The sequence below is a fragment of the Suricata suricatta genome, chromosome 15 (genome assembly GCF_006229205.1).
Source record: "Suricata suricatta isolate VVHF042 chromosome 15, meerkat_22Aug2017_6uvM2_HiC, whole genome shotgun sequence".
Classification (NCBI taxonomy): Eukaryota; Metazoa; Chordata; class Mammalia; order Carnivora; family Herpestidae; genus Suricata; species Suricata suricatta.
Window position 1 is genome coordinate 62,870,936 of NC_043714.1, and position 26,898 is coordinate 62,897,833.

A 26,898-nucleotide genomic window follows, 5' to 3' on the forward strand; every position below is an offset into this window, starting at 1 on the left:
GGCCTCTGGAGACTTTCCAAGACTTTTGTGTGAGATTTCAATGATGATCCTTCCTGTGGCTTCCTTTCTTTTAAGTTTATTTATTTATTTTGAGAGAGAGAGTGTGCACTAGTGGGAAGGAGCAGAGAGAGAGAGGGAGACAGAGAATCCCAAGCAGGCTCCACACTATCAGCGTGGAGCCAGATGCAGGGTTTGAACTCACAAACTATGAGATCGTGACCTGAGCAGAAACCAAGAGTTGGACACTCAACCAACTGAGCCACCCAGGGGCCCCCCTCCTGTGGCTTCTGTATGGCCAAATGCACAGGAAATGACACCTTTTTGTCCTGGAGGTCTTCAGAAGACTTCATTTCTGTTTCACTGATAAAGACGTAGTCTCTATCTGACTAACTAGGCATCTTTTGTAGTAGTATGTAATGGGGGTATAGTGAAGTCTCAGAGCTCAGAACTGGATCAGAACCCCTTTCCACCCCAAACTGCTGTTGTTCTGCTATAGTGTGACCTTAGCGAAAGCTTTTTAACCTGTTAGCTTTGTGGCACGTTATAAGAGCTCACTAAATATTGATCACCCTGGTGAAGGTGTCGATGAATAAATATAGTCAATGAATAAATCACTAAGTGTGTAATGCACTGCTGTGGCTCTCCGTGAGGCTGGAAACAGTGCTTTTGTGTGTGAGTGTTGTGTGGGTGAGGCAGTGCTGTACCAGTTGGCCTTGCCTGCCCCTCCCCGACCTTCCAACCAGCCCTTGCTCTGTGTGGTAGGTCCCTCCATCTGGGCCGCAAGGACTTCCTCCCGTTGACCCACCAGATGTCACCCACCTCTACCCAGTTCCTGCCAGCATTCGGCCAGTGCTGAGTAAATACCGAGTGGAGGTATGGGGCATGGGAAGACTGACTCCTTCTTTGGGGCCACGGGCAGCGGTGCACTGCTGAACATGCCCGCACTGTGAGAGGGGAGCGTGGGGTGGAAATGAGGCGCGGCTGACAGGCTGGGGCCCTCAGTGGGCTGCACAGCCCTTCCTGGAACCCGCCGGGAATGCCAGGGAGCACATCTGACTGTCCTCGCCCAGCCCAGCGCCCGCACGCTGCTCCTGCCTGCGCCTCCGAGTGACCGCTGCGCCGGCCCTCTCGCCAGGTTCTCTTCTGGGGAGTCCGAGAAATGAAGAAGGTGCAGCTGTTGTCGGTGGATCGCCCGCAGGTCCTCATCGAGTGTGGGGGCCGGGGAGTCAAGTCCTGCGTGATCCAGAGCTACAAGAACAACCCGAACTTCAGCATCCAGGCAGACGCTTTTGAAGTGGTACGGCCTCCCCTCATTTCCGTAGAGGAAAGTCCCTCCCCTTGGGGAGATGCTTTGGAGTTTGGGGGTGTCCACTACCTAGGAGGAAGGATGGTCTAATTTAGTGAAAAGCAGGACCCTCAGGATGGGATGAAATAGGCTTTTGTTATTGCTGCCATGTTGTTGTTTTGTTTTTAAAGGTTTGGTAAACCGAGGCAGGTTGACAGTGGTTTCCAGAGTGTGGCCCCCAATTCATCAGCATCAGCACCCCGTGGGAACTTGCTAGAAATGCAGGTTCTCAGACCCTGCCCTAGTACCGCCCAGACCCCTCTGGCTCAAGGAGCTCTCTAGGTGCTTCCGATGCGTGCTCAAGTTGGCAAACCACTGGCCCAGAAGCTTCCTTAACGAGACTTATTTTAGTGGTTAGATTTTTTAAAAATCATTTGTACAAAGCGGATCAGTGGCCTACAGGCGAACTTCTGTTTCTGAAGTGATGTTCTCTGACCCCTGCGCTTCTGTTTTTTCAATATTTAGCACATTTTTGTGCATGCATCTGGAAGTAACTGTGAAGAAGGTTTGGTTTGTGCAACCCAGTCAGCTCCGATGGCCACATCTTCTAAATTAGCGGAGACTGGAATTGGGGAACGTGTGCGGTGTTCACAAACCTTTCACACTGGGCACCCCCCCGGGGTGGGGTGCGGGGAGCGGGGGAGGATCAGGAAGGAGGACACTGGCCCCTCACCCCCAGCTCCATTTTTAATGTATCCACTTCCATCTGTTTTCTTGGGTCTGCTAGTACACAATGACAAAGTAGGACTAAAGACTATCAAGAGTCTGGCAGTCTGTGAGTTTGCGATCTACACCTGAGATGACTTGTTAGTCCCATCCCTCCTATTGTGGGTAATGATTCCCTGGCTTGGAAGGCAGTGCTCCCGACTTCTGACCGGCTGCAGGGGTGCCTGGTTTGCTTTGGCCGGGCCTCTAAATGGGTCGGCAGGCCACCAGGCAGTGCCCCACTTAACCCTGGCCTCTTCTCCCAGGAACTGCCTGAGAACGAGCTTCTGCACCCGCCCCTCAGCATCTGTGTGGTGGACTGGAGAGCTTTCGGGAGGAGCACCCTGGTGGGCACCTACACCATCAACTGCTTGAAGCAGTTTTTGTGTAAATCCAAGGAGCTCCTGGCCCTCCCCTCAGAGGTGGATGGAACCCAAGTTGAGCAAGGTAGGAAGTGCCTTCTAGATTTTCTGAAGCTTCAGACTCCAAAGCCGTAGTGTCTGCAGGGCCAGTTCTGCTGTGGGACCCTGCACGAAGAGGGTGCCCCATGGTCAAGTGGAGCTTTCCAGAGACTTTGCTCCTACAGCCCCCTCTGCTTCTTAAGTTGCCAGATTCTGACTCTAAGACTGACACCAAGGTCAGCTCCTCTAAAAGGGCTTCCACGGATATTACTCCAGCTCCCTCCCGCCTTTGCTCCCTGACATTTTCTTTGCTTGCTGTTACTTTGATTTGTTCCATTTTGGATCTCAGGTGCAGAGTGGAGTTAACTGCACTTCTCTGCTCATGCTGTGCAGTCATCACTGGTCTGGTCAGTGCTTCTGTTTCATACCACTGCCCCCCTGTGCCTTATTCCTCACCCCCTCCCCCCAACCCCCTGCCCACTGCAGGCTCCACACTGCCCCCTTTGTAAGATTTCAGTCCATTTACTCAACATATATAATACGATGCTGTAATCTTCACTTGGTTTTGTACTCTTTTTGCTCAAAGGTATGCTTTAAGACCTATTCATATCGCTGCGTGTACATTACCTTGTCACCCCCACCTGCTGATCTACCCCACAGTGCTTTTCCTTTCCCCTGATATTGGACCCCTAGGCTATCTCCAACTTCCCACTTTCCACAAATGATGCTGTTGTGAATATCCTTGTGAGTACTGCCCAAGGGAGGATCCTGCATGGGATTTTCTTTGGAATATACATATGCCATATTTGAATCCAGATCTGTCTGATTTCCAGTACTGGGTCTCTGAAATGGCCACTCTGTTTTGCAGCCCAGTTGCCTGACCTGATGTATTTCCATTTCACCTGTTTCAGATTCGCTAATAGCCTCTGAGCCTTCCGGATCCCTCCGCTCCTCCCAGGAGCCACCAACAGATCACATCTATGTGAATGTTGAGCCACCTCCCACCGTGGTACCCGACTCTGCCCAGATTCCACCAACCAGCTTGGTTGACATCCCTGACTCATCTCCAATGCTTGAGCCTGAACTCAAACCTGCAGACGAGGAGCGACCAAAAGACGGCAAAGCTAAGGTCAGAATGTAACCCCTCTTCGTATTTACAAGGCTTTGCACTAGAGGCTTGTTACGAATCCTCCCACCTGCTAGCCATGCGACCAGGAGCAAGTGACTTCATGTTTCTGAGCCTCAGTTTCCTCATCCGTAACATGAGTACACTGATACCTACTTCACAGCATTGCTGTGGAACTGAGAGGTCAGTGTATATGAAATTCAAGTGCTGGCCAACTGTGGCAGTCGAATTTAACTGAACAGAAGCTGTTCTCAATTCATTAGCTTGGAAAGACAATAATTTCCTTTCCTAGGCCTATTCCACAAATATTCAGAACCTACTTTGTACAAGAACAAGTAAGACCGAAAAAAAAAATCTAAAATCTCTGGAATCTAAAGAAAAATGAGACTCCTCATCCTCAGCTGAGATTCTGGAAAGCAAGATTAACAAGTACACAAAGAGCCGTACAGCAAGAATGTGATGAATCTTTCTAAGTCCTAAATTTGAGTGCAAAATCCTGGTATATCAACCGACTAAAGAAGAAGGCAGTGTTTTTAAAAAATTTTTGTAATGTTTACTTAATTTTTGAGAGAGAAAGAGAGAAAGCGAGCACGTGGTGGGGGGCGGGACACAGAGAGAGGGAGACACAGAATCTGAAGCAGGCTCCAGGCTCTGAGCTGTCAGCACCAGAGCCTAATGCAGGGCTCAAACCCACAAACCATGAGATCATGACCTGAGCCAAAGTTGGTTGCTTAACTGACTGAGCCACCCAGGCACCCCAAGAAGGAGGCAGTGTTAAGAAAGTCCGGAGGGATTACTTGCCCAGTGAATGGTAAAGGCTGAAATAAAAAACAGAGTAAGACAGCTTCATAGATATTTGCTCAGGTGGTTCTTATCTGAGGGCATCTCAAGGGGTTCTCTGTACCCCACCAGCATTGCACCTGCCACTTTATTTTAGAATGCCCAGTTTAAATGTGTGTTGCCACTGTAAAAGTGTGGGTGGCACCCAAGTCACAGATGATTTTTTAAAGATCCTTGTACCTCCTGTACTTGATAATGTGCCTGGCACATTGAAGGTACTCAAGAGACATCTGAGAGCAAACTGATGATGAGTACATGATGAGTCTGTCGTAGGACCACTGTCTTCTCCCCAGATGCCTCCTTTCTGCTGGTTATGGGTCCCTGTCTCTCCTATACCCCCTTACTTATGTTGTTGGTATCACTGATTTGCACCCATTCAAATCAGAAACGATGCTAAAGGGAAATTGTCTACATTATGTTGCTTAATCCTCACAACAGTGAAGGAAGCAGGGATGAAGGTCCCCTAGCTGAGGACGCTGAAAATCACAAAACTTATATTAACTGCTCGGCAGCTAATGCCTTTTCTGCCCTAGCCCGCTGTACCATGAAGCGTGTGTCTCCTCTACTGAATTAAGCCTCCCACCTGTGGGGGTAGTTTCTCACTCCCCTTGGGCCCCCAGCCAAGCATAATATCTCACATCCCTGTGTTTAAATAATAATAAATGTTTGCTGAGTAAATGAGTGAATGGATGGCTGGATGATTAAAGGGTCATTTATTGAAGTGGTACAGAGGGTGTCTGTCACACAGCCTGCCATGCCTTCATCTGATCTCCAGGAAAGCAGCCAGCCACCAGACCTAACTAATAATCCATGCCTCATTCCTTGCCAGGATGCCAGGAAACCTACCCGAAAGTCAACCAAAAGGAGAAGGAGGACCATAGCGGATGAGTCTGCTGAAAACGTCATTGACTGGTGGTCCAAATATTACGCCTCCCTAAAGAAAGCCCCGAAGGTAGAGTCTCTCCTGGCTGTGAGAGTCAAGGGATTTGATAAGAAAGCACAGCTGTCTCCACCCCCCTCAGTCCCACAGTATCCCCTTTTAGATTCTGCTATAGGTAGGGACTTCTTAGGTATGATTCTGTTAACTGCAGAAAGGTTTGAAGCCTGGAAGGACCAGGGATTCAAAATTGCAAAATCCTCACCCTCTGGCCGGGGCTGACCCTAGGACACAGGCTCTGTTGTCAATGCTGGAGGGTCATTCAGTCTGGCATAGCATCTGGAGATCTTTCCCCACATCAGACTCAGAAAGATCCACCCGAAAGCAAGGAGGTCCCTGAATAGATGTGCATGGTGATGAGGGGGGCTCCAGGTGCACCTGGAGATACCCAGATCAAAGGACCCCTGGTCTCCAGCAGGATTCTGAGTTCATATGGGAAGCTGTCACAGCAAAGGCAGAGGACCTGGCCTTAGTGAATGGAAATAATCAACAGGTTGCCAAAGCAGGACTTCGTGCACATGGGACAAGAAAGGGATTGAATTATAAAGCAGGAGAACCGCTGGAAAGTGGGTCAAGAAATTCAAGGGAAAGGCCAGTGGATGAATTTGGTAGAACTTCTCATCCTCCAGTCAACAAGGAAAGGAAAATTAGTCATATGTTATCATCACATTCAAGTGAATAGAAACTCTTCTGATTCTTTCATTTGGAAATTCCATAGTGTCATCATCTAGGACCTCCCATGAATACTGATGTAGAGTTAAATAAACCAACCAAATGAGCCCTACCACCTCTAGGGAAGGCTCAGCCCTCTCCCCTTGCTCTGCTAACCTCCTCAGCCCCAGGGACCAACCCCGAAATCCCGTGCCAGTAGGTAAAATCCATGGTGCAGACCAGGTGACATTCCAGGAAGGTGGAAACATTGGGGAAGAGAGGCAGTCACTGAGAAGGTGCTGTGCACAGAGGCCAAAGAAGTGTGCAGCTGGCTGGCTCTTTTCTTGGATGCAGGGGCACCTCTTCCATAGGGCTGGCCATCTCTCTGCAGTCAGGTTCCAGGTCTGTCAGTGAGGCTTCACTTGGGGACAGTTTGCATAGTCTTTTAAGATGACATCTCCAAGAATGCAGAATGCTGTTTGCAGTCAGGATCCATACGTGAGGCATGGCAGTATCAATAATCTTGTCTCCCTCTTCTCTCAAAGGAGAAGGAGAGCAGTCCCAAGGAGAAAAGAGGTCATGCAGGTAAGGGGCTGTCCTGCAGGTATGTGAGCATGCAGTCTCCCACTGGGGAAAGAAAATTTCTAAAAGGGAGCAGTGAGAGGCATGGTAGTTCTCTGCTCCCTCATTTCCCAAGTGAGGAACAGTATATGTATAAAGAACAATACTGTATGAAGGTCATGTGGCTAATTTGAGCTGTACTGGGATCAGAACCCAATTCAGTGCTGGACCACCCCTCTGCCTCCTGTCTTGATGTAGAAACAGCAGGGCAAAAGCGCGAGGAAGCTGGCCTTATGGGCCAGCACCAGTGTGGTGAGCTTTGATAGAAGTGACCTGGAGTTTAGGTTCCCAACTCAGTTTATGAGGATTGGGTAGATCTGTCTTGGTAGAAGTTCAGATGAAAGAGGCTGGGATTTGAAATGACCTACAAGGGTAGGTCTTGGCCTAAAATCAATAGTGACAACACGTGGTGACCCTGAAAGAAGTAGGAAAAGCAGAACCAGGCTCACTCGGTTCCTTGGACCACTTCTAATTGGGAGATTTAATCCCAAGATCAGCCTTAACATTGGCAATGGTATCTTCACTTTGCAGGTGATAAAACAGAGGTACAAAGACATTGAGAAGCCTGCTCAAGTTTACAGGGCTGGAAAATAGCAGAGCTAGGGGTTGACCTCAGGCAGTTTTTTCCTTAGAGACTGCTCCTGGAAAATTCCTGAGTAATCTCTCTAACTACATTTGTGACTTGCTTCAAGACCCTTAAAGTATCTGAGCTTCAAGTTGCTGAACTAGATGAATCTCAAGTCCCTAAGCAGATCTAAGAAGAAATAGAACTAAAAGCTTTGGAGTCTGTCCAACTTGGGTCTGTTCTTAGCTAGTTGGATGACTGGGCAGCTTATGTACTTACTTCCCTCTCGGTGCCTAGTTTAATGAATTCCTACATACACTAGGACAAACCAGCACATTGCCTGGCCCCAGGGGGATCAGATGTCATTGCTTTGCTATGCAAGTGGCATTTCCTCCCATCCCACAGCAAAATGTTGCTACTTCTTTTTGGAAACAAAAGTCATGGCATGTATGCTGGAGCAAAGGGAAAGAGGGAGTTTGACTTTGTTCCTTCTCAACAGTCCTGGGAAGCCTAACAATTTCCACTAAATATCCACAGGGGTGAAGCCAGATGAGGTGGTGGTAAATATAGAAGATGGGGCAAAGAAGAAGAAAGACAAAATGCTCAAGAAGAAATTCAAAGGAGATGAAATACCCAACCTGGCCGTCTTGCAGGTATGTGGACACAGCCATCTTGGCCATGGATGGGATGGGAGGCTCCGGAGGCGGGTTCTGTTACTGCTTTGGTCAACCCTAGTAATGCCTTTGCCTGAACTAATTTAGATTATCTTCACTATAATCACAGATGCAAAGAAATGAACCTTAACAAACGTGCAAGCCCAAACAATGGAGCTTGCCAGTTTTTTATTTTCTATGTCCTCATATTGAGAGGGGGCATAACTTACATCTGTTAGCCTGGATCCAGCAAGGAAATTTGCATTGGATGAGGTCTCCTTGGCTCAGCTTTCAGAGACTGACATTTTCATGTTCAAAATATGATCAAATAGCAAGAGTTTTAACTCTCCCGACAGTCAGCTCCATCAGACCAATCTTAACATTAGTCAGAGGCTATTAGCTAGAGGCATATTTATGGATATGAAAATTGGGAGTGTTGGGGTGCCTGGTTGGCTCAGTTGGTTAAGCATCCAACTCTTGATTTTGGCTCAGGTCATGATATCATAGTTCCTGGGTTCAAACCCTGAACAGAACTCTTCACTGACAGCATGGAGTCTGCTTGGGATTCTCTCTCTCTCCCTCTCTCTCTGCTTCTCTCCTGATCATGTGCGTGTACATGCTCTCCCTCTTTATCTCAAAATAAATAAATAAACTTTAAAAAAAAGAAAAAAAGAAAATTGGGAGTATAAAAATTATATATAACAAATTTGGATAAGTAATTTTGACAGGAAATTTGAATAACTGATTCAATATTACCAAACCTAAAACTTAATTTGATTTTGCATTTCTAAGTATATATATATATAACTTTGCACTTGAAAAATTCATGGCTGTATGGTAACAAAAGCAAATATTCTATCACCTTATGAATAAAGGATTAGTTGCTTAATGAACATTTACTGATTTGAGTGTCCTCAGAATATTAGTCTATGTCCAAAAACCAAATGACATCAATTTGCTATAAAAAGGTTTCTCATATTTGTAGTCATATATATTTTTTAACTTTGGTGTAGCTATACTTGTTGGAACTTCAAAGTTTACCCAAAAGGTTTTATAAATTTCAGAGTGGTAGCTAGTTCCAGGGATGCTGAGTCAATCATGTTCCTTATCTTGTTAACAATAAATTAATAGTGGCTTCTGAGATTTTTCCAAAGGACATATATCAAGGCTGGTTTTGGGGAATCTTGGCATTCTCGTTTAATAAATCCTGGGCCTTCCTTCGTCTGATCTCACTCTTCTCCCTTTTCTCTAAAGATATATGATGGTGACCTTGAGAGTGAATTCGACCATTTTGAAGACTGGGTGAAAACCTTTGAACTCTTCAGAGGCAAGTCCACAGAGGATGACCATGGCCTTGATGGGGACAGAGTCATAGGGAAGTTTAAGGCAAGTTCCAAGGCTGACTCTTTTATGTGGGTCTCCTGTCCATAAATGTCAGATGTGACTCAGTTCTATTAATGAGACTGTGGTGTGGGAAGTGTGTAAGAAAATTCCTTAGTCTTTACACAAGACCCTTTCTAGAATCCAATAAGGCTTAATCCTGTCTTTTGAGATATTTGGTTTGTGGCCAGTGAAGTGAGTTGGAACTCGATCTGATGGGATATTAGGAGATAGAGCTGTTACCTAAAAGGATCACTGAATTTAATTTTGCTTCTTCCATGCCTGACCTACCCAACATATGATCTATACAGATATACCAATTGAATAATTACTAATCAAACAACACTAGCCCTGCGTCCTGGAAGACTCCTGGTGTCAGCACTGCAAAGCTGGGGTTGGCACTTACTCTGAACTGCTCTGTGCTGGGCCATGTGATGTATGGCACTGTGTTGGAAATAGCATAGGTACCACAGTTTGCCACTTTTCCATACTGTAATGCTGTCTAGCTTTGTGATCTTGTACATGACCTCCTTGAGCCTCAGTGGCAGCATCTGAAAACAAGAAATACTGCAGTCAGGCTTGAAGGAGATGGTGGGAGAAAGTATCGGCTCAGTGCCCTGTGTGAATAAGGTACTCAGCATCCCATCTGACGCTCCTGTCCACGTTCCTCACCTAATAATGTGACAGGGGTGTTACTATATCAACACTGATTCCCTGATGCTGTGAAGAAGCTCAGATGCAAGAGGTTATGTGAGCTGAGGACACCCAGAGGCAAGGGCATGCCAACCCAGGTCCTGCTGGGTCCCGGGAGATGCTCATTTTCCCAGCACTATGCCCTCTATGGCTTTTGATGGTGTGTATGACCATCTTGTTTCACTGAGTCTTGCTTTGTGGTTCCAGGGCTCCTTCTGCATCTACAAGAACCCCAAGGATTCCAGCACTGAGGACTGTGGGCAGCTGAGAATCCTGCAAGGGGTTCCTCCCAACCACCCCGTCAAAGTCCTGATCAGGGTGTACATTGTTGCGGTAAGCCGCCCTTGTTTACTCTGAAGGTCTCTCTTAATCTGCACTGGTGCCATCACAAAGTGGCACAGAATGGGTAACTTAAACAACAGACATTTATTACCTCGCAGACCTGGAGGCTGGAGATCCATGATCAAGGTGCCCTAAGAGTTGGTTTCTGGTAAGGCATCTCTTCCTGGTTTGTCTGTGGCCACCTCCTTACTGTGCCCTCACATGGCCTTTCCTCTGTGCACCTGTATGTACAAACACATGCACATACACAGTGAGGGTGAGTGAGTGAGCAAGAGACTGAGAAAGAGAGAGACAGAGACAGGGAAGGGGAGATCTGGTGGCTTTTCCTTTTCTAATAAGGGCACCCATTCTGTTGGATTAGGGCACCACCCTTATGACCTCATTTATCCTTAATTGGCCCCCTAAAGGCCCTAACTCCAAATATGGCCACATTAATGGTTCAGGCTTCAACATAGCATCTCGAGAACACACTGCAATCTGTAACAGGGGCTATGAGGTTTGGTTGGTAACATGCACATTTGCTGGCTTTTCACCTGGGGATGATACTTCCAGGCACATGAGGCAGCTGCATTTGCTCTCTGTGGCTGCCTGACAGCTGGGAAGAAACCCCAGTAGGACTGGAGCAGGAAGCTCACGGGCAAGAGCGCAGAACAAGGGTCGCCCAGGCAGCTGGTGAAGCCTCCCCCACGGCTGTGCCTCTGCTCTGTTGCAGTCAGAAATTTCACTGCAAGTGTATTTCCAAGAAAAATATTGTTTCTGCTCTAGGCATCTTACTTTCTGATAATGAGAGCACCACACTTTTTCTTCTAAGTTTTTATTTAAATTCCAGTTAGTTAGCATGCAGTATAATATTGTTTCAGATGCACACTTTGATGATTCAACACTTCCATACATCACCCATTGCTCATCAGGGCAAGTGCACTCCTTAATCCCCATCACCGGACACCCCCCCGCCCCCCCGTGCCTCCCCTCTGGTCACCATCAGTTTCTTCTCTGCAGTTAAGAGTCTATTTCTTGGTTGACAGCACCACACTTTAATTATGAAACTTTTTGACCTGATTGCCTGGTAACTTGGGGCCAGATCTGATGTTCAATCAAAGCAAATCTCTGCTGAGCCTTTGTGGTTCATGTATTTGTTTTCATCTCCTGCCCTTGGAGTTGATTTTCATAATCTCATTTGATTGCAGTAGTCTTATTTTGTACCAAGTCCTTGCTTAAATTGCCTGCATCCATTTTTAGAAATATAAATGAAGTATAAAACAAAGCATAAAACAAATTATTCTCTAATACTCAGGGAAGATGAAAATGGTGCCTCTCCATGGTACGGCCTCCATGTGTCCTCTATAGGGCCATGTGCCTGGTGTGTTCTAGTCACCTGTGGTGACAGGAGAGAAAATACAGGGTCTCTCCCCTCATGGAAGCATCAACCTAGTTTGAAAGATTAGAAGTACTTATAATCATCGGCAGTTCCAGGTAATCTACACTGAACACCTCCCCATAGGATAGTTTAGACTCTCCTTTTCAAACTTTTGTTCAGGAGGTCACTCTTGGCATGGGAAACATCATTAATATGCATTTTTCAGGAAACAGACCCTGTGTTCAAATAAATTTAAGAAACAGTGCACATAATATTTTTCCCTTTCCCAACCCCTGAGATTCGCAAGGCCCATTAGCACATTCAAGGTATGAGAACTCCAGACACAAAGAAGCCTATTCAACTGTTGAATCTTTAAGAGCATTTTCTAAACTTGTTGCCCCATCCTCATCCCTGCAGAAAATCCTGCAGAACTAAGGTTCTCTGGAATAGAGGTTGGGGAATCCAGAAATAGAGGGTGTGAACAGTAGGAAGGAGAGGGGGAAATACCTTGGACAACAGAGACTGGAGAGGATTATTATTTATTTGCTCATTCAGCAAATATCCACAGCACACATTTTATGTGTCTGGTGTCCTATAGACAAAGGCCAGGAGTCCGGATCAGGCCTGCTCAGGAAGCGGCACGGAGGTGAGAGGGTGTGGGCTGGACCTGGAGGACAGGCAGGGCTCGGGCAAATGCAGAGGAAGTGGGTGGTGGGCCTGGCTGCAGAGAGGAGAGGTTCCCTGCAGTTCTGGATTGTCGGTGCTTTTTGCTGACATTTCTTTTTTAATTTTTAAAAATGTTTATTTTGGGGAGAGAGACACAAAGAGAGAGAGAGAGAGCAGTGGAAGGGCAGAGAGAGAGGGAGACACAGAATCCGAAGCAGGCTCCAGGCTCCAAGCTATCAGCACAGATCCCGAAGCGGGGCTCAAACTCACAGACCACAAGATCATGACCTGAGCTGAAGTCCAACACTTAACAGACTGAGCCACCCAGACACCCCTTCACTGACATTTCTAGTAGTAGTGATTGTATGATTTGCTCTCTCATGCTAAGATTTAATCAATGAACTACATAACAAATTACTTTTATTTAATAAAATGTAAAACATAATACTACTTAAAAGTCCCATGAAGAAAGAAATCAAATCTCCCCACCTCTGCAAGTCTAGCCCCAGAAATAACTTACTTTTATTATGAATATGTCAACACATCCAGATCTAGAGTTACCCTTGAACAACATGGAGGTGAGGGTGTCAACCCCCCTTAGTTGAAAATCCATGTATAACTTTTGATCCCCTCCCCCCAAAACTTACCTCCTAATAGCCTATTGTTGACTGGAAGCCTTACTGATTACATAGTCAATTAACATGTATTTTATATATCATTATATTATATACTGTATTCTTACAGTAAAGTAGGTTAAGTGTCTGACTCTTGATTTCAGCTCAGGTCATTACCTCACAGTTTGTGAGTCTGAGCCCTGAGTCAGGCTCTGTGCCAACAGTGTGGAACCTGCTTGCAATTCTCTCCCTCCCTCTCTCTCTGTCCCTCCCCCACTCATGCTGTCTCTCTCTCTCAAAATAAATAAGTAAACATTTAAAAAGATCATAAAGAACCAAAAATACATTTAACCTATGTATAAGTGGACCTGTGCAGTTCAAACCCACGTTTTCAAGAATCAACTGTATTTACACTTTGTCTACAGCTACATCTGAGTATTTATTTAACAGAGTCTTGCTTTATGCATTACATACTGATCTCTCTCTCTTTTTTTTTAGCATTACTTGGATATTTTCCAGATCGGTACATACAGGTGTTCCTCTTTTTTGTAGTAGCCACTTAGTGTTTTCTTGAATTAATGTAGTATCCATTTATTCATCCTTTCAACAAATATTAAGACCCTGTTCCAGGTCCTGGAGATAATGTAATGAACGAGATAGCCAGAGCTTTTTCTCCAATGGAGATCACGGACTAGCCGGGAGGAGAAGGGGGGAGATTATGACAGTATAAAAATAAACAGAGGGGGCAGATAAATGAGATTAATGCTAGAGGTAACTGCTGTGTAAAGAATTCAAATTTGGTGATGTGATAAGAACAAATGGGGGAGGGGTATTTTGGATTGAGTTTCTCCCTAGGTAATTGACACACAGGTTGCTTATAAATGTGGCTATTGAAGAGTGCTCTAATGAACATCCCTGGAAATAGAGCCTTGTGTGCTTATTATGCATTCCATCTGTAGGACAGAGTCCTAAAAATAGGATAGTTTCTCACTCAGTTCTCCTCTCTGCAGAAGTTGTCCATCTTTTTTTTTAACTTTTTTTTTTTTAATTTTTTATTTATTTTTGAGAGACAGAGAGAGCGCAAGCAGGGGAGGGTGAGAGAGAGAGGGAGACACAGAATCCGGAGACAGGCTCCAGGCTCTGAGCTAGCTGTCAGCACAGAGCCCGATGCAGGGCTCGAACCCACGAACCGCGAGATCATGACCTGAGCCGAAGCCAGATGCTCAACCGACTGAGCTACCCAGGCGCCCTGAATTTGTCCATCTTATCACTCCCCTCCAGCCCCTCCCCGGGCCTTCTCTTACAAAGCTTTTCCCTGTGGTGGGCTAAGGCCCAGCTTGTCTGGAAACAGACCTCACTCTGAGAAACCTGGCCAGTGCTAAATGCAGGCCTCATGGGGTCACAGCCCATTAGTTGTGGGACGAGCCTTCGGGTCCCCCCTTCCCTGTGACGTTACAGCTAGATCTCCGAGAGCAGACATGGCATGGCCAAGATTACACCAGACGTGGGGCCAGAGCTCAAAGTCATGCCTTCTGGCTCCTGCCGAGCATGGTGCTCATTACTCAGGGTCAAATGCTCCTTTCCACTGGGAGATGACTCCAGAGAAAGTTCAACTTGAGAAAAGTTGATAACTTTCTTTCAGCAGCAGAATGGAGAGGCTAAAGCAGTGGTTCTTAATCTTGCCTGCACACTGGAATCATCTAGAGAGCTTCTAAAAGTCCCAAAGCTCAAGGCTGATTAAATTAGAATCTGGGGATGGAACACAGGCATCCATATTTTTTAAAACTCCCAGGTGACCTGGGTATGCAGAAACCACTGGACCAAAAGGGTTTTCTTTCTCCTCTCCAGGCATTTAATCTCAGCCCAGCTGATCCAGACGGCAAAGCAGATCCCTACATTGTGATCAGGCTTGGCAAAACAGAAATCAAAGACCGGGACAAATACATCCCCAAACAACTGAACCCAGTATTTGGAAGGTCAGTAGCCATCGGGGTCGTGATGTGCTGCGTGTATTTGCTCCTGCTATGTATCTGGTGGAGTGGGGGTGCGGGCTGGTGTGTGTGTGTGTGTGTGTGTGTGTGTGGGTAACTGTGGCAGGAGGGTAAGAGCTGACCTCTGCGTGTGGTAACAGCCAATCAAACCTAACCTTCACGGGGAAGGGCCAGATTCCTTCCTTGGTCCCTTTAGAAATTTGGTGGCACATAGTGACCTTTAGGTCACCTTTATGGACCACCATAGTTTTCGAAGAATGACTTTCCTAGATCTCAAATTTAAGAGGCACCTTGAATGGTCATCAGATTCAGCCTACTTCCTTTGGGCAGAGAGATTTCCTTTCTACTAATAAGGCAAGTGCATCCCAGAGGTTTAGAAACTTATTCAAGTTCACACAGCGCATGACTGGGGAAGAAGGAGCCACACATTTGGTCTTTTGTCTCCTATCAAGATTTTTCCATCCTATCATTTTGTAGCTCATTTCAGGTGACCCCTGAAGTAAACCAATTGGACTGCATTCTCTGCTTGTGTTTTGCTTTCCTGCGAGTGTTACAACAGGCATTGCATTTGTGCTTGTTCAGGGGAATGAGGTGTTCTCCAGGTCACAGCAGCCCGACTGCCCCCGTTTGTCTTCTAACAGGTGACACACATTTGTGTTTGCGGACCTGCTCGCTCGTAACTCTGGAGTCAGATAGATGCGGGTTACATTCTGCTACATATAGGCTGTGTAACGTTATGCACGTGACTTACCTTCTCTGAACCCAGTTTTTTGATCAAAATAATAGTGACACTTGACTCCCAGTGGCCTTTAAACGATTAAATATACACCACATTGTCCACACTAGCACATAGTTGATACTCAGAAAACATTTGCTTCCTTCCTCTCCCCCATGATAATCATTTTAGCAAAGGATACGTCCTAACTGTATTCAATTTTTTCTCTTGCATAACAAGGAGCGTGAGATGAACTCTCCATTAGCCTCATTTAAAGTTCATTTACACTTTCATGATCACGGTGGGCTCTCTGACGTTTGATCAGAACCAACCTCTTAACACTTTATTGCTCTGGAGGAAATGAAGCAATAAATGATCTTGCCTGTTCCAATTAATGAAAATGAGTAGAACAGTGCTCCAGGGAACCTTGCCCTTGCGTCCCTGATGCAGAGATGACCTTCCCTTTCTGTAACCAGCACTTCATTTTGCCAGGTTCTTTGTAGTCACTTTTTATTAGCTACTTCAGTGCCATGAATTAGGCTGATTTTATGAGCCCCTTTATGGCTGTGGTAAACAAAAGAAGAGAATGATGGAATATTCCCTCCAGCCTCTGGCACTGTGGTGCCTCTTCTGGAAGCCCTCCATGTGGAGATGCTTTGTTGGACGAGTTGCTCATTGTTACTCAGGGACAGAATTTGCTGGTTCAGTCCTGTGCATTCCAGCAGGGAAGGTGGAGGGCCCCTGTGCCTGACCTGAGGTCGGGGGATCCCTCTCTGTGACCTCACTGGATGAGGACGTCACAGACTCCCCCCCACCATGCTCCTGGCACTTTGCCTGCTCTCCTTTCCTTCATAAATTGATATACTTCTGCGTTTATTGGCTGTCACTCATCTCCCCACGAGAGGGTAAGCTCATTGGAGCAGGGATTTGGTCTAGTCTGTTCAATGCTGCATCCCCAGGACCTACAACAGAGCAGACAGATGCTCAGCAAGTATTTGTAGAAAGAATGAATGAATGAATGAACAGATGGATGGACAAGCCTTCAGTTTCCAGTCAGATTTAGTGGGTCCTGTCACTCTGTGTCACCCTGAGGTGGTATCCGTCTGCAGACTTTGGCATTTCCTCATTTTCTTAACTCACAGTGCCCGGCACATAGTGAATGTATAATAACATCAAATGAACAAATGAATACATAAAAGATGAATGGGACATGTTTTCTCTGAAGATTAGAGGTACTGAAATGTTTCAGTAAGGCTCAGCTATTACCCATTTCATGATGCCCCCCCTTTTAAGTAATTTCTATACCCAATGTGGGTCTCAAACTCACAACCCTGAGATCAAGAGTCCCATGCGCTTCTGACTGAGCCAGCCAGGTGCCCCAGTGCCTCGTCTTTTCTCAGCCACCATTGTATTTAGAGGCAGTATCTCATTGACACACAAGTTGGTATAAGCCTAGGTTGTCCCCGGGTGACCAGAAGTCCAACGATGGCGAGCTGTTCTGGGTAGTTCTTTTAATGACAGCACCATAGAAAAGTCAGGAGAGGTTAATCTGCGAACACTCTGCTTGGGAAGATGGACCAAAGCAACTGAGTCTTCTGTCCTGGTTGCCAAGGTAGTTATGCACTTAACAAGGCCTCCTTGCTTGTAGCAGCTGTGACAGCCAGCCTCCGAGATGGCGGCTGGAGGCTTCCTTGTGAGAAGAATATCAAGTACAGTTTGGAATCAACATCTTGGGGCCTCAGGCAATGCTTGCCTTCCAGTGGAAGACGCGTAGATTTCTTCCCCGCACAGCCCTATCTCTAGACCTGCCTCAGTCAGTTACAATGAGTGAACTGTGGTATCTTTGCTTCTTTCTCTCGGAAGAGGGTTAATTGGCTCAGAGATTGGAGTGGCTGCCACACTGGAGAGCGAGAGCCAGGGCTAAGTGGGTCTGACCGCAAGGGCAGCAGCCCAGACAGGCCAGCGGCGCGAAAGGAAATAATGAGGCCTTCCGTCCTCCCTTCCTCACCTTCTCCTGGCCCCTCGCTCACAGCCCAGCCCACCCACCTGTCATGGGCAGCTGGAGGGGGGAACAGCCAGAGAACGCTGGTGCGTCCTTGATTGTGCTTTCAAGAAGACACTTCCCTAAATTTACTCAAAACCTATTTCTTAATTATCTCCTCTAATGCTCAGCAGCTCAGATAACACATTGTCCCAGGAAATCCCACAGCACTGTTTTTCCTTTGGATACTTCGCCTTAGTGTGGTATCAGGTATGAGCTCAGAGCTGGAAGCGGGGACGGGGGTCAGGGAAGTGGCACTGATCCTAGTTTGACCTGATTTATGGTCAAGTGCAGGCAAGTCACTTATGTTCTCTGGATTTCAATTTCCCCTTATCTGTAAAATGAAAGGGTTGGATAAGGTGACCCCTGAGATCCCTTCCGGTTCAGAGGAACATTCAGTTGTGTGCTCTCTGCTGGTACAGCAAGGCCTTCAGCCACTCAGAGAGGAAGGAGGCAGGTCTCTGTTGTCGAGGGGCTCAGAATTTTCCAGAAATGGCTTTGTAGTCCTGCAATTCTGTTTTTAGGATTTTCTATCTTCAAAGGGGTTTTCATTTAAAACAAACTCCACTGACATCCCCTGATGAAGCAACAGTGGAGGGGAAAGGGAGTGGCAATTACTGGGGACCAGCTGAATCCCTGGAAAATAAAGGTGTAAACAGCATCACATTTAATGACCATTAAATCATTGAAGACATACTGATCCCCATTTACACATAAGGAAGCTGAGAGGGATGAAATAACCTTCCCAAAGTTTTAAACCCAGGAAGGTGCGGACTCAAATCCAGAATTAGAAGTCAGGGGGCACCTGGGTGGCTCAGTCGGTTGAGCTTCCAACTCTTGATCTCAGTTTGGGTCTTGATATGGGGTTGTAAGTTCAAGCCCCACAATGGGCTCCTCAGTGAGCATGGAGCCTACTTTAAAATAAAAAAGGAAAAGGAAAAAATAATTGGAAGACAGTTCTGGTCAAGTGCAAACCCTCAGGTTTTTCACACCCATCTTGCTGTCACCCTGGATGAAGACTGCAGGATGCAGCCCATGGAAGGGGAGACTGTGGGCTACTGGAAATTGACAGAAGAATTGGAAATTGATTAATTCTCAGTGAAACACTAAACCAAGTAAGTACCTGCTAAGCATTCACTGAGTTGCTGAGTGTTGAGTGAGTTCTCATGAACCACAGGCTAGTGAAATGCAGAGCTGGCAGACGTTCCCTGTGTTGCCAGGTGCTGTTGACTCCTAACGCCTTTACTTGGACCACAGGTCATTTGAGATCCAGGCCACATTTCCAAAAGAGTCCCTACTCTCCATCCTCATCTATGACCATGACATGATCGGGACAGATGACCTCATTGGTGAGACCCGGATCGACCTGGAGAACCGCTTCTACAGCAGACACCGAGCCATCTGTGGCTTGCAGAGCCAGTACGAGATGTAAGTTCTTCCTGCGGTGAGCTTGGAGGGGGACGGGGGCGGGCACTGCTGGTGCTCAGCCACTGCGCCTCACACTGCCGTGCTTTCACACCGCCATGCTTTCACACTGCCATGCTGTGGGATGGCCAGCTGAGGCTCAGCTTGAATGTCTCAGAGGGGTTCCATGTCAGCAGGGCTGCTTGGGAAATTGTTCACTGCCCTCCAGGGTTGGGGCTGGGGAGGCAGTGCTGATTTAGAAGCCAGGGTGGGGTCTTCAAGAGTCAAGAGCTGAATTATACATGTTCACTCAATTGGCTGGGCCTAGTGGGCAGACTTTCCCGGTGAAGAAGGATGTTAGAAGAACTATTAACAGAATACAAATACCCATCTCCCATTTAATTATGACGAACACTCCTGAGTGCTTAGGATATACCAGACCCTGCACCTGACTCAGTTCTCTCAAACCCATGAGGTGTTGTCCACGCCTTACCGAGAGGGAGGAGTGGACCCCACTTTCACTCTTTACAATGATTTTGAATTCTGTTTCATTTCCAAATATAGACTACCAGCTCTATATTTCTTTGTGTGTTTTATCTGATGTCTTAAGAAAAAATAAAAATCTTACGAACATCAGCCAGGAAAATATAAACACATTCATTAGATTTCCATGGTGTAATGTTAGAAACATTTTTCTTGAATATGAAATAATATGTATTCCTTGCAGAAAATTGAGGAATAATGCTCAAATCATACCACCCAGACATAACTAATATAAAAAAGTTCTTAAGTATTTCCTTTCAGGATTTTTCCTACACTGTTTTCCCCCAAAGTTGGCCTCACGCTATCTATCCATGTCGTTTTGTAAGTTTCTTGTTGTCACCTACTCTTATGAACATTCTGTAGTGTCATTAAGTATTTTTTGAAATCATTATTTTGATAGCCTAGAAATCCAGTCCAGTCTGGGGACTCTGGTGAGTGTATAACCCGCCCTGGCTTGTTTACACACCTGAAGTTCCTGAAAAGACGCCGTTCAGAAAACGGTTGGCTCTTCTCACTCTGAAGTCAGGGGAGGAAGCCACAGCAAGCGTGGTGTATCTGCTGTTCGGTAGAACTTCCTGATGGTGGAGCTACCAGGGAGCATAACCTTTGTTCGGTACATTTTTAAAAATAGGGCTGCCTGGAGTACTACATGGCAATGAGAAAGAATGAAATCTGGCCATGTGTAGCAAAGTGGATGGACCTCGAGGGTGTCATGCTAAGTGAAATAAGTCAGGTGGAGAAGGACAGATACCATATGTTTTCACTCATAGGTCTAACAGGAGAAATCTAACAAGGGACCATGGGAAGGGGAAGGGGGGAAAAGAAAGTTAGGGAGAGGGAAGGAGGCAAATCATGAGAGACCCTTGAATACTGAAAACAAACTGAGGGCTGAAGAGGGAGGAGGAAAGGGGATGGGGGGTGATGGTCATGGAGGGGGGCACTTGTGGGGAAGAGCACTGGGTGTTATATGGAAACCAACTTGGCAATAAACTATTAATAAAAAAAGAATAGAGGCACCTGGGTGGCTTAGTCGGTTGAGTATCCAACTTTTGATTTCAAGCTCAGGTCATGATCTCACGGTTTGTGGGTTTGAGCCCCACATGGGGCTCCATGCTGACAGTGTGGAGCCTGCTTAGGATTCTTTCTCTCTCTCTCTCTCTGCCCCTCCCCTACTCATGCATGTGCTCTCTCGGAATAAATGAACTTAAAATAAATAGATGAAAGCCCCCCAAAAGCACCCCAAAACAAAAACAAGTGTACCTATTTCTGGGGAGGCCTATGTATGTACGGCTCTGGGCATGGCTCAGATGAACTTTTCAGGATCCTCATGTCTCTGGCACAGTAGAAAAACTGCTTCATGGTTATGTTTTGATTTATTTAAATATTTAAGTTGGGATTCCTGTGTCCCAACGAGCAGAGAAATGCAAGCTTGTCTTGGTCATGGGTCACAGGGAGCATTTCATTGTGAGTTAATAGTTTTTAATCAAACAGCTGGTGTTTAAAGGAAGAAGGAGTTGGGAAGATTTAGAAACTAACCACCAGGAAAATCCCTGATTAGAGAAACAGCACATTTAGACTCACTACCTGTGACATGAGTCTCTGCTATGATCTTGGTGGGGAAAGGGGGAGAAAGGAGCAGAGAAATTGAAAAGATGGGCTAGGCTTTCGTCTTAGAAGAAGTAGTCAAATGACACTTCTGCAAGGGACAGAACAAAAGAAGAACTGCATGCAAAGAAATCCATAGGGACAGAGCAGATGGCCGCTGCCAAAGGCTGAGGGGGGCACGGATTAAGGAACAACCACTTAATGGGTACAGGTGTTCTTTTGGGGCAATGAAAAGTTTTTGAAACTAGACAGTGGTTGCACAACATTATGAATAATTGCATGCCACTGAATTGGTCAATTTTATATTATGTGAATTTCACTTCAATTTTTTTAAAGGTACATTGCTTTAAAAAAAAAAAACTACCTTCAAAGGACTTTTATGTCAAGCTACTCAGAAGTCCTGCCTTTCATACAAGCACGTAGATGCAGAGGTATTGACTAGAAAAGAGAGACGATGAAACAAAACACATTAGCCCCAAGTGTATAGAAGGGCAAGTCTGAAAGAAACCACCAGATCCTTTTACTGGATACCTGAGCGTATCCTCCCAGGAAAAGGCAGGCCTCACGTTATGCATCCTTCCTCCTCTTTACAGAGAAGGATACAATGCCTGGAGAGATACCTCCAAACCTACCGAGATCCTAACAAAGCTCTGCAAAGACAATAAACTGGACGGACCCTACTTTCGCCCTGGGAAAATACAGATAGGAAATCAGGTCTTTTCTGGAAAAACAGTCTTCACAGAGAAGGATACAGGTAACTACCACAGTGTAGCCTGCTGACATTGTTCTTCTTTTGAAAAGCCTGCTTCTGGGGCACCTGGGTGGCGTCCGACTTCAGCTCAGGTCATGATCTCATGGTCTGTGGGTTGGAACCCTGCATCAGGCTCTGTACTGACAGCTCAGAGCCTGGAGCCTACTTTGGATTCTGTGTCTCCCTCTTTCTCTGTCCCTCTCCCATTTGCACTCTGTCTCTCTCTCAAAAATAAGTAAACATTAAAAAAAATTTTTTAGGGGCGCCTGGGTGGCTCAGTCGGTTAAGCCTCCGGCTTCGGCTCAGGTCAGATCTCACGTTCGTGGGTTCGAGCCCCGCGTCAGGCTCTGTGCTGACTGCTAGCTCAGAGCCTGGAGCCTGCTTCCAATTCTGTGTCTCCCTTTCTCTCTGCCCCTCCCCCTCTCATGCTCTGTCTCTCTCTGTATCAAAAATAAATAAAACATTAAAAAAAATTTTTTTAATAATAAAAAAAAGAAAAGCCTACTTCTGGTAGTTTCTGGCTGAGGACTGCAGTCCTGTATTATAAAGTAATGCATGCTCATGGTAGAAAACCACTGACGATCCTCAAATTTAGAAATCATTTATGATGATTTTCCTTTGTTCTTTGAACTATTATTTATAATATTCCATTTTATGGTTGTGTCCTTTATTTACATTGTGTCCATTTTTTTTCTAGACAGTGCTGCCATGAACTTCCTTATACATAGTTTTGCATACTTCTGACATTTTTACAGCACGTATCACATAAATAGGAGTGTTGTATTGGATGGTAGGCAGTAATCTCAAAATAAATATTATAGAAAATAAATAATTGGACACAGCCCAAATTACCCTCACACATATTATACCAACAACTCTCTTGTTTTGGTACCAAGAAGCAGATTTTCCATACAATGTCATGGGACATACCAGGAAGATCCCAGAGAGGCTTTCTTAAATTTTGGATGAGAGAAGAAAAGCCACTTTTACTGTACTTGAACGATGCAGAACAATTCTTGTCGTGCCATTCCAGTCCATTTGATGCAAAACACACCTGCAAAACCTAGCTTCAGAGCATCCAATGCAGAGAACCCAATTGGCCTATTACCGGATGTTTTCACACTGTTATATTTATCCCACCACTTTCATGCCAACATTTCTTTTTGCCTTGTTATTTTGACTCCAAGAACCTCTAGAAGGTTTTTGTGCACAGAGTACTTGATATTTGGATAGTGTATTAATGACATATTAATGAATTTTTGTTGGGAAAAATATTTTTTCACAATATACTCTATTTAAGCCAATTTCTATCCTTGGTCCATATTCTACATTGCATGATGATACCATGGTTTTGGCCACCAAAATCTGAAATGATGTCCATCAGGACTGTACTCAGCTGATTAAACCTTAGGACAAAATATTTAGTTCATTGATTATGTGTTCACCCCTATCAACTTGTACCAATTGTAATTATTGCTATTATGAGGTCTGTGTGTGTGTGGCCTTTTTCTAAAACCGAGCTCAACTTCCAGATGTCAAATGAGGTCATGCTAAACTCTATCAAAAAATTTTTATTTTTTAAAAAAATTTTGCAAGTATTTTTTCTACCAGTAGTTTTTATATTGTATTGCCTTCTTTATTGATACATCAGAGAACCTTCCCTATGAGCAGGTGTGTTGGTAGGAAGGAGCAACACTGAGGAAAGACAAGACCTCAACACATATCGTGCAGATTTCACCATGTTGTTCAGGGCTGCCCTGGTTCACCAGGCCCTCTCACACTATGGCATCAGCAAACAATCTTCACTTTCCAGCAAATACCCGCTTTTCAATATCTTGAAGCAAAGCCTGTAGTTCATAGATTCTAGAGAAATCTGATTAAAGGTGCAAACAGAGCCCCTGACTCTGAGACCTTGACTGCTCTCTGGTCTTCTTGTCAACCCCTCTCACGTCCCTTTCTCTAAGCCTCCTGTCTCTTTCCCTTCCCTTCACTCTACCCCCTACCTCTTTCCATTCTCTCTTTGCCCTTTTTCTCTTTTGCTGTTCCGCTCCCTCCCTGTGTCTCAGAATATTTATTTAACCTTTAAGGAAGTGTTTACAAGTGCACCTGACAGCATATATCTCACAACTATCTTTATTTGTTTTCTTCCATGCAGATGAGACAGTGGAGTCTTACGAGCACCTGGCCCTCAGGGTTTTACACTCCTGGGAGGATATGCCAGAGGTTGGGTGTAGGCTGGTTCCGGAGCACATAGAAACTCGGCCGCTGTACCACAAGGATAAGCCAGGAATGGAGCAGGTAGTGGCCAAGACAGTTCTGGCCCCAGTTGGAGTATTCATCCCCAAGGACTAGGGCTTCATACCTCAAAGTGAATCTTATGTGCCCTAGAGTAATGGTTCTCAACCAGGGACAGTTCTGCCTCCCTGCCCCAAGCCTTCAGTAGAGTCTGGAAATATTTTTGGTTGTCTCATGTGGGACAGGAGGGGGGGGCACTACTGGCATCTAGTGGGTAGAGAGAGGTCAGAGATGCAACCAGACATCCCACAGCGCATGGACAGCCTCCTACAGCAAGGACTCATTCAGCCCAAATTGTGAATAATGTTGAGGTTGAGAAGTTCTGCCCTGAAGCCAGGGTCAGATCTAGTGCTTTTTGCCTTTTGAATGGATTCGAGTTATCAAACTCTTTTGAAAGAATGCAGATATTTGATATACCAAAACCCATCTGATAATACCCAAGAGTTTGTCCTGAATCTACCAGTAACTACACAGTTCACTAGTTTTCTCAGAGAAGCAATAGCTCATGGCTTATTTTGAAGAACTGGCAAGAGGAAGCTGTGTGGAAAAAATAACCAGAGATCTGGGTTATGACTTAGAAGGGAAGAGAAGATCAACTTTATTAAGAGCCTTCTTAATATGTACTCATTAATTATATGTACTTAATTAATATGTACTCATGTAGAAGGCCCTTTACATAAACTGCCACCTAATTAGGATGATGTAGAGGGCCCTTTACATAAACTGCCACCTAATTAGGATGACCATAGAATTGTTTATCTAAATGATGACCCTTTTCAGAGTGAAAGAGGCCACTCTTAATAACTAAGCTGGTATTAGGGACACCATGAGGATTTTCCTAGACAAATAGGGGCATGTAGGCTACCTTATTCTCCCTCCTTAATACAGCCTCATGATATACTTATTATGATCCTTACTTTTAAGATGAAGACACTGAGGTTCAGCGAGTTTAACTAACTTGCTCAAGGTTAATCAGTAGCTAAGTAGGAGAGCTGGGGCCTTACCCAGGCAGTTTGAGTTGTAGTCTGTCCTAGCCCTAGACTCACTCACCATGTCACTTGGGCAAAACACACAAGCTCAACTAATGGAGCAGGAACACCCACACGTCTATTTCAGCGGTGTTGGGTGTAACACTAGTGATAGCATGTGTGGGACAGTGCCTCGCATGGATAAACTCTTATCAGATGTAGAAGCCTATGATTGTTTCCTGAAATTTACTACCAGATATTTAAATTTTTTTGGTTACTAGTGTTTTTTGTTTTACTATGTGGCTTTTTGGTTATAAGTGAATGTTAATATCTCTTTAGGATTGTAATCCTTCATTAGTTGGTCCTTCTTTTCCCGAATTCTAACTCTTTGCTGACATTTTCCCTTCTCCAGGAAGGCTCTTTTTCTTTTCTAGCCAAAGTCCTTCACCTTCACCTAAATCCTACAAATCCTCCCTGCTCTGTTGGAAACCCCCTTCCCTCCTCCCTCCCTCCCTCCCTCCCTCCCTCTCTTCCTCCCTCCCTTCCTTCCTTCCTCCCTTCCTTCCTTCCTTCCTTCCTTCTTTTCTTCTTCCCTTCCTCTCTTCCTCCCTCCCTTCCTTCCTTCCTATAAAATCTCCCCTGACCATCCCAGTCCCTGTTAGCCACTCACCTTCTTGCCTGAACTGATGGAGCACCTAGAATGTATACAACAGAGCTGAGCACTGAATCCACTTCTCCCCACATGGGCTCTCAGATCCCTTGCAACAGGGTAAATTCTGATGTATGGAGTCCACAGCGAGGGATGGAAGGCCTGATTCTGCCACTAACTAGCCACAGGATTCATATCATTTCTTTGGCTTCCCTGAGTCTTAGTTTCTTTTGTTTTGTTTGTTTTTTTACTGTGTAACACAGACAACGTGGCTGGGGTAAGCAGTAATGGAGATAATGATGTTAAGGTACACTGGAAACAATGAAGCATGATACATCTGACAAATAAAATTATCTTTTTAATCCTTAGGAGTTTTTAGAAAAAGCAGGGTCTCTGGAGTCAACAAAGGTTGAATCCAGACCCTGCTACATATTGTCTGTGTAAGTATGGGCAAGATGTTTTCTCATCTGCCAAGTAGGAATAATAACATCTACCCTCTGGGGATATTGGGAGAATTGTTATCATGCTTATTAAGAACATAGTACTGTGTCTACCACATCATAAGTGCTCAATAAGGGTTAGCTTGTCCTTTATCTGCTTCTTAACTTGTGCTCTAATTCTTAATAAAAATGTAAGTTCTATCTTTGTCAACAAGTATTCTAAACATGTATAATGTGAATAATATCCATGTGATATGATAAGATATGATATATAGCTAATATCCATTTCTAGTAAAGGGATCTGTTTAAACCATGAAGTCAGTTGCCCATGTGCTACCCCCATCAGAGTTAAAGGAGATCTTTTCTTAAAAAGGGCCGCCTGCAGATGTGGGTGGACATGTTTCCCAAAGATATGCCTCAACCTGGACCTCCAGTTGACATTTCGCCAAGGCAACCAAAAGGGTAAGTCATCTGCAGCCCTCCCTTCATGGGAAGAGACCTGGTAGCAGACTAAAAGATCATGACACTTGATCAATGACATCGATTCTTGCATTGATTCTGATGTTACAATAACATCAGTTACATTGATAAGTTAGTACT

The 26,898-nt window shown here is 45.3% G+C and overlaps 1 protein-coding gene across 1 annotated transcript in view; it reads left to right on the plus strand.

Moving 5' to 3' along the window:
* FER1L6 (fer-1 like family member 6) overlaps nt 1-26,898 on the plus strand; it is a 116,348-nt gene that overhangs the window by 69,249 nt on the left and 20,201 nt on the right. Inside the window, 14 exon segments of the mRNA XM_029923322.1 lie at nt 763-873; nt 1,136-1,297; nt 2,317-2,487; nt 3,320-3,580; nt 5,247-5,369; nt 6,551-6,590; nt 7,729-7,844; nt 9,099-9,230; nt 10,125-10,250; nt 14,745-14,872; nt 18,901-19,071; nt 21,789-21,949; nt 24,102-24,244; nt 26,672-26,760. Coding sequence (XP_029779182.1) covers nt 763-873; nt 1,136-1,297; nt 2,317-2,487; nt 3,320-3,580; nt 5,247-5,369; nt 6,551-6,590; nt 7,729-7,844; nt 9,099-9,230; nt 10,125-10,250; nt 14,745-14,872; nt 18,901-19,071; nt 21,789-21,949; nt 24,102-24,244; nt 26,672-26,760 — 1,934 coding nt within the window.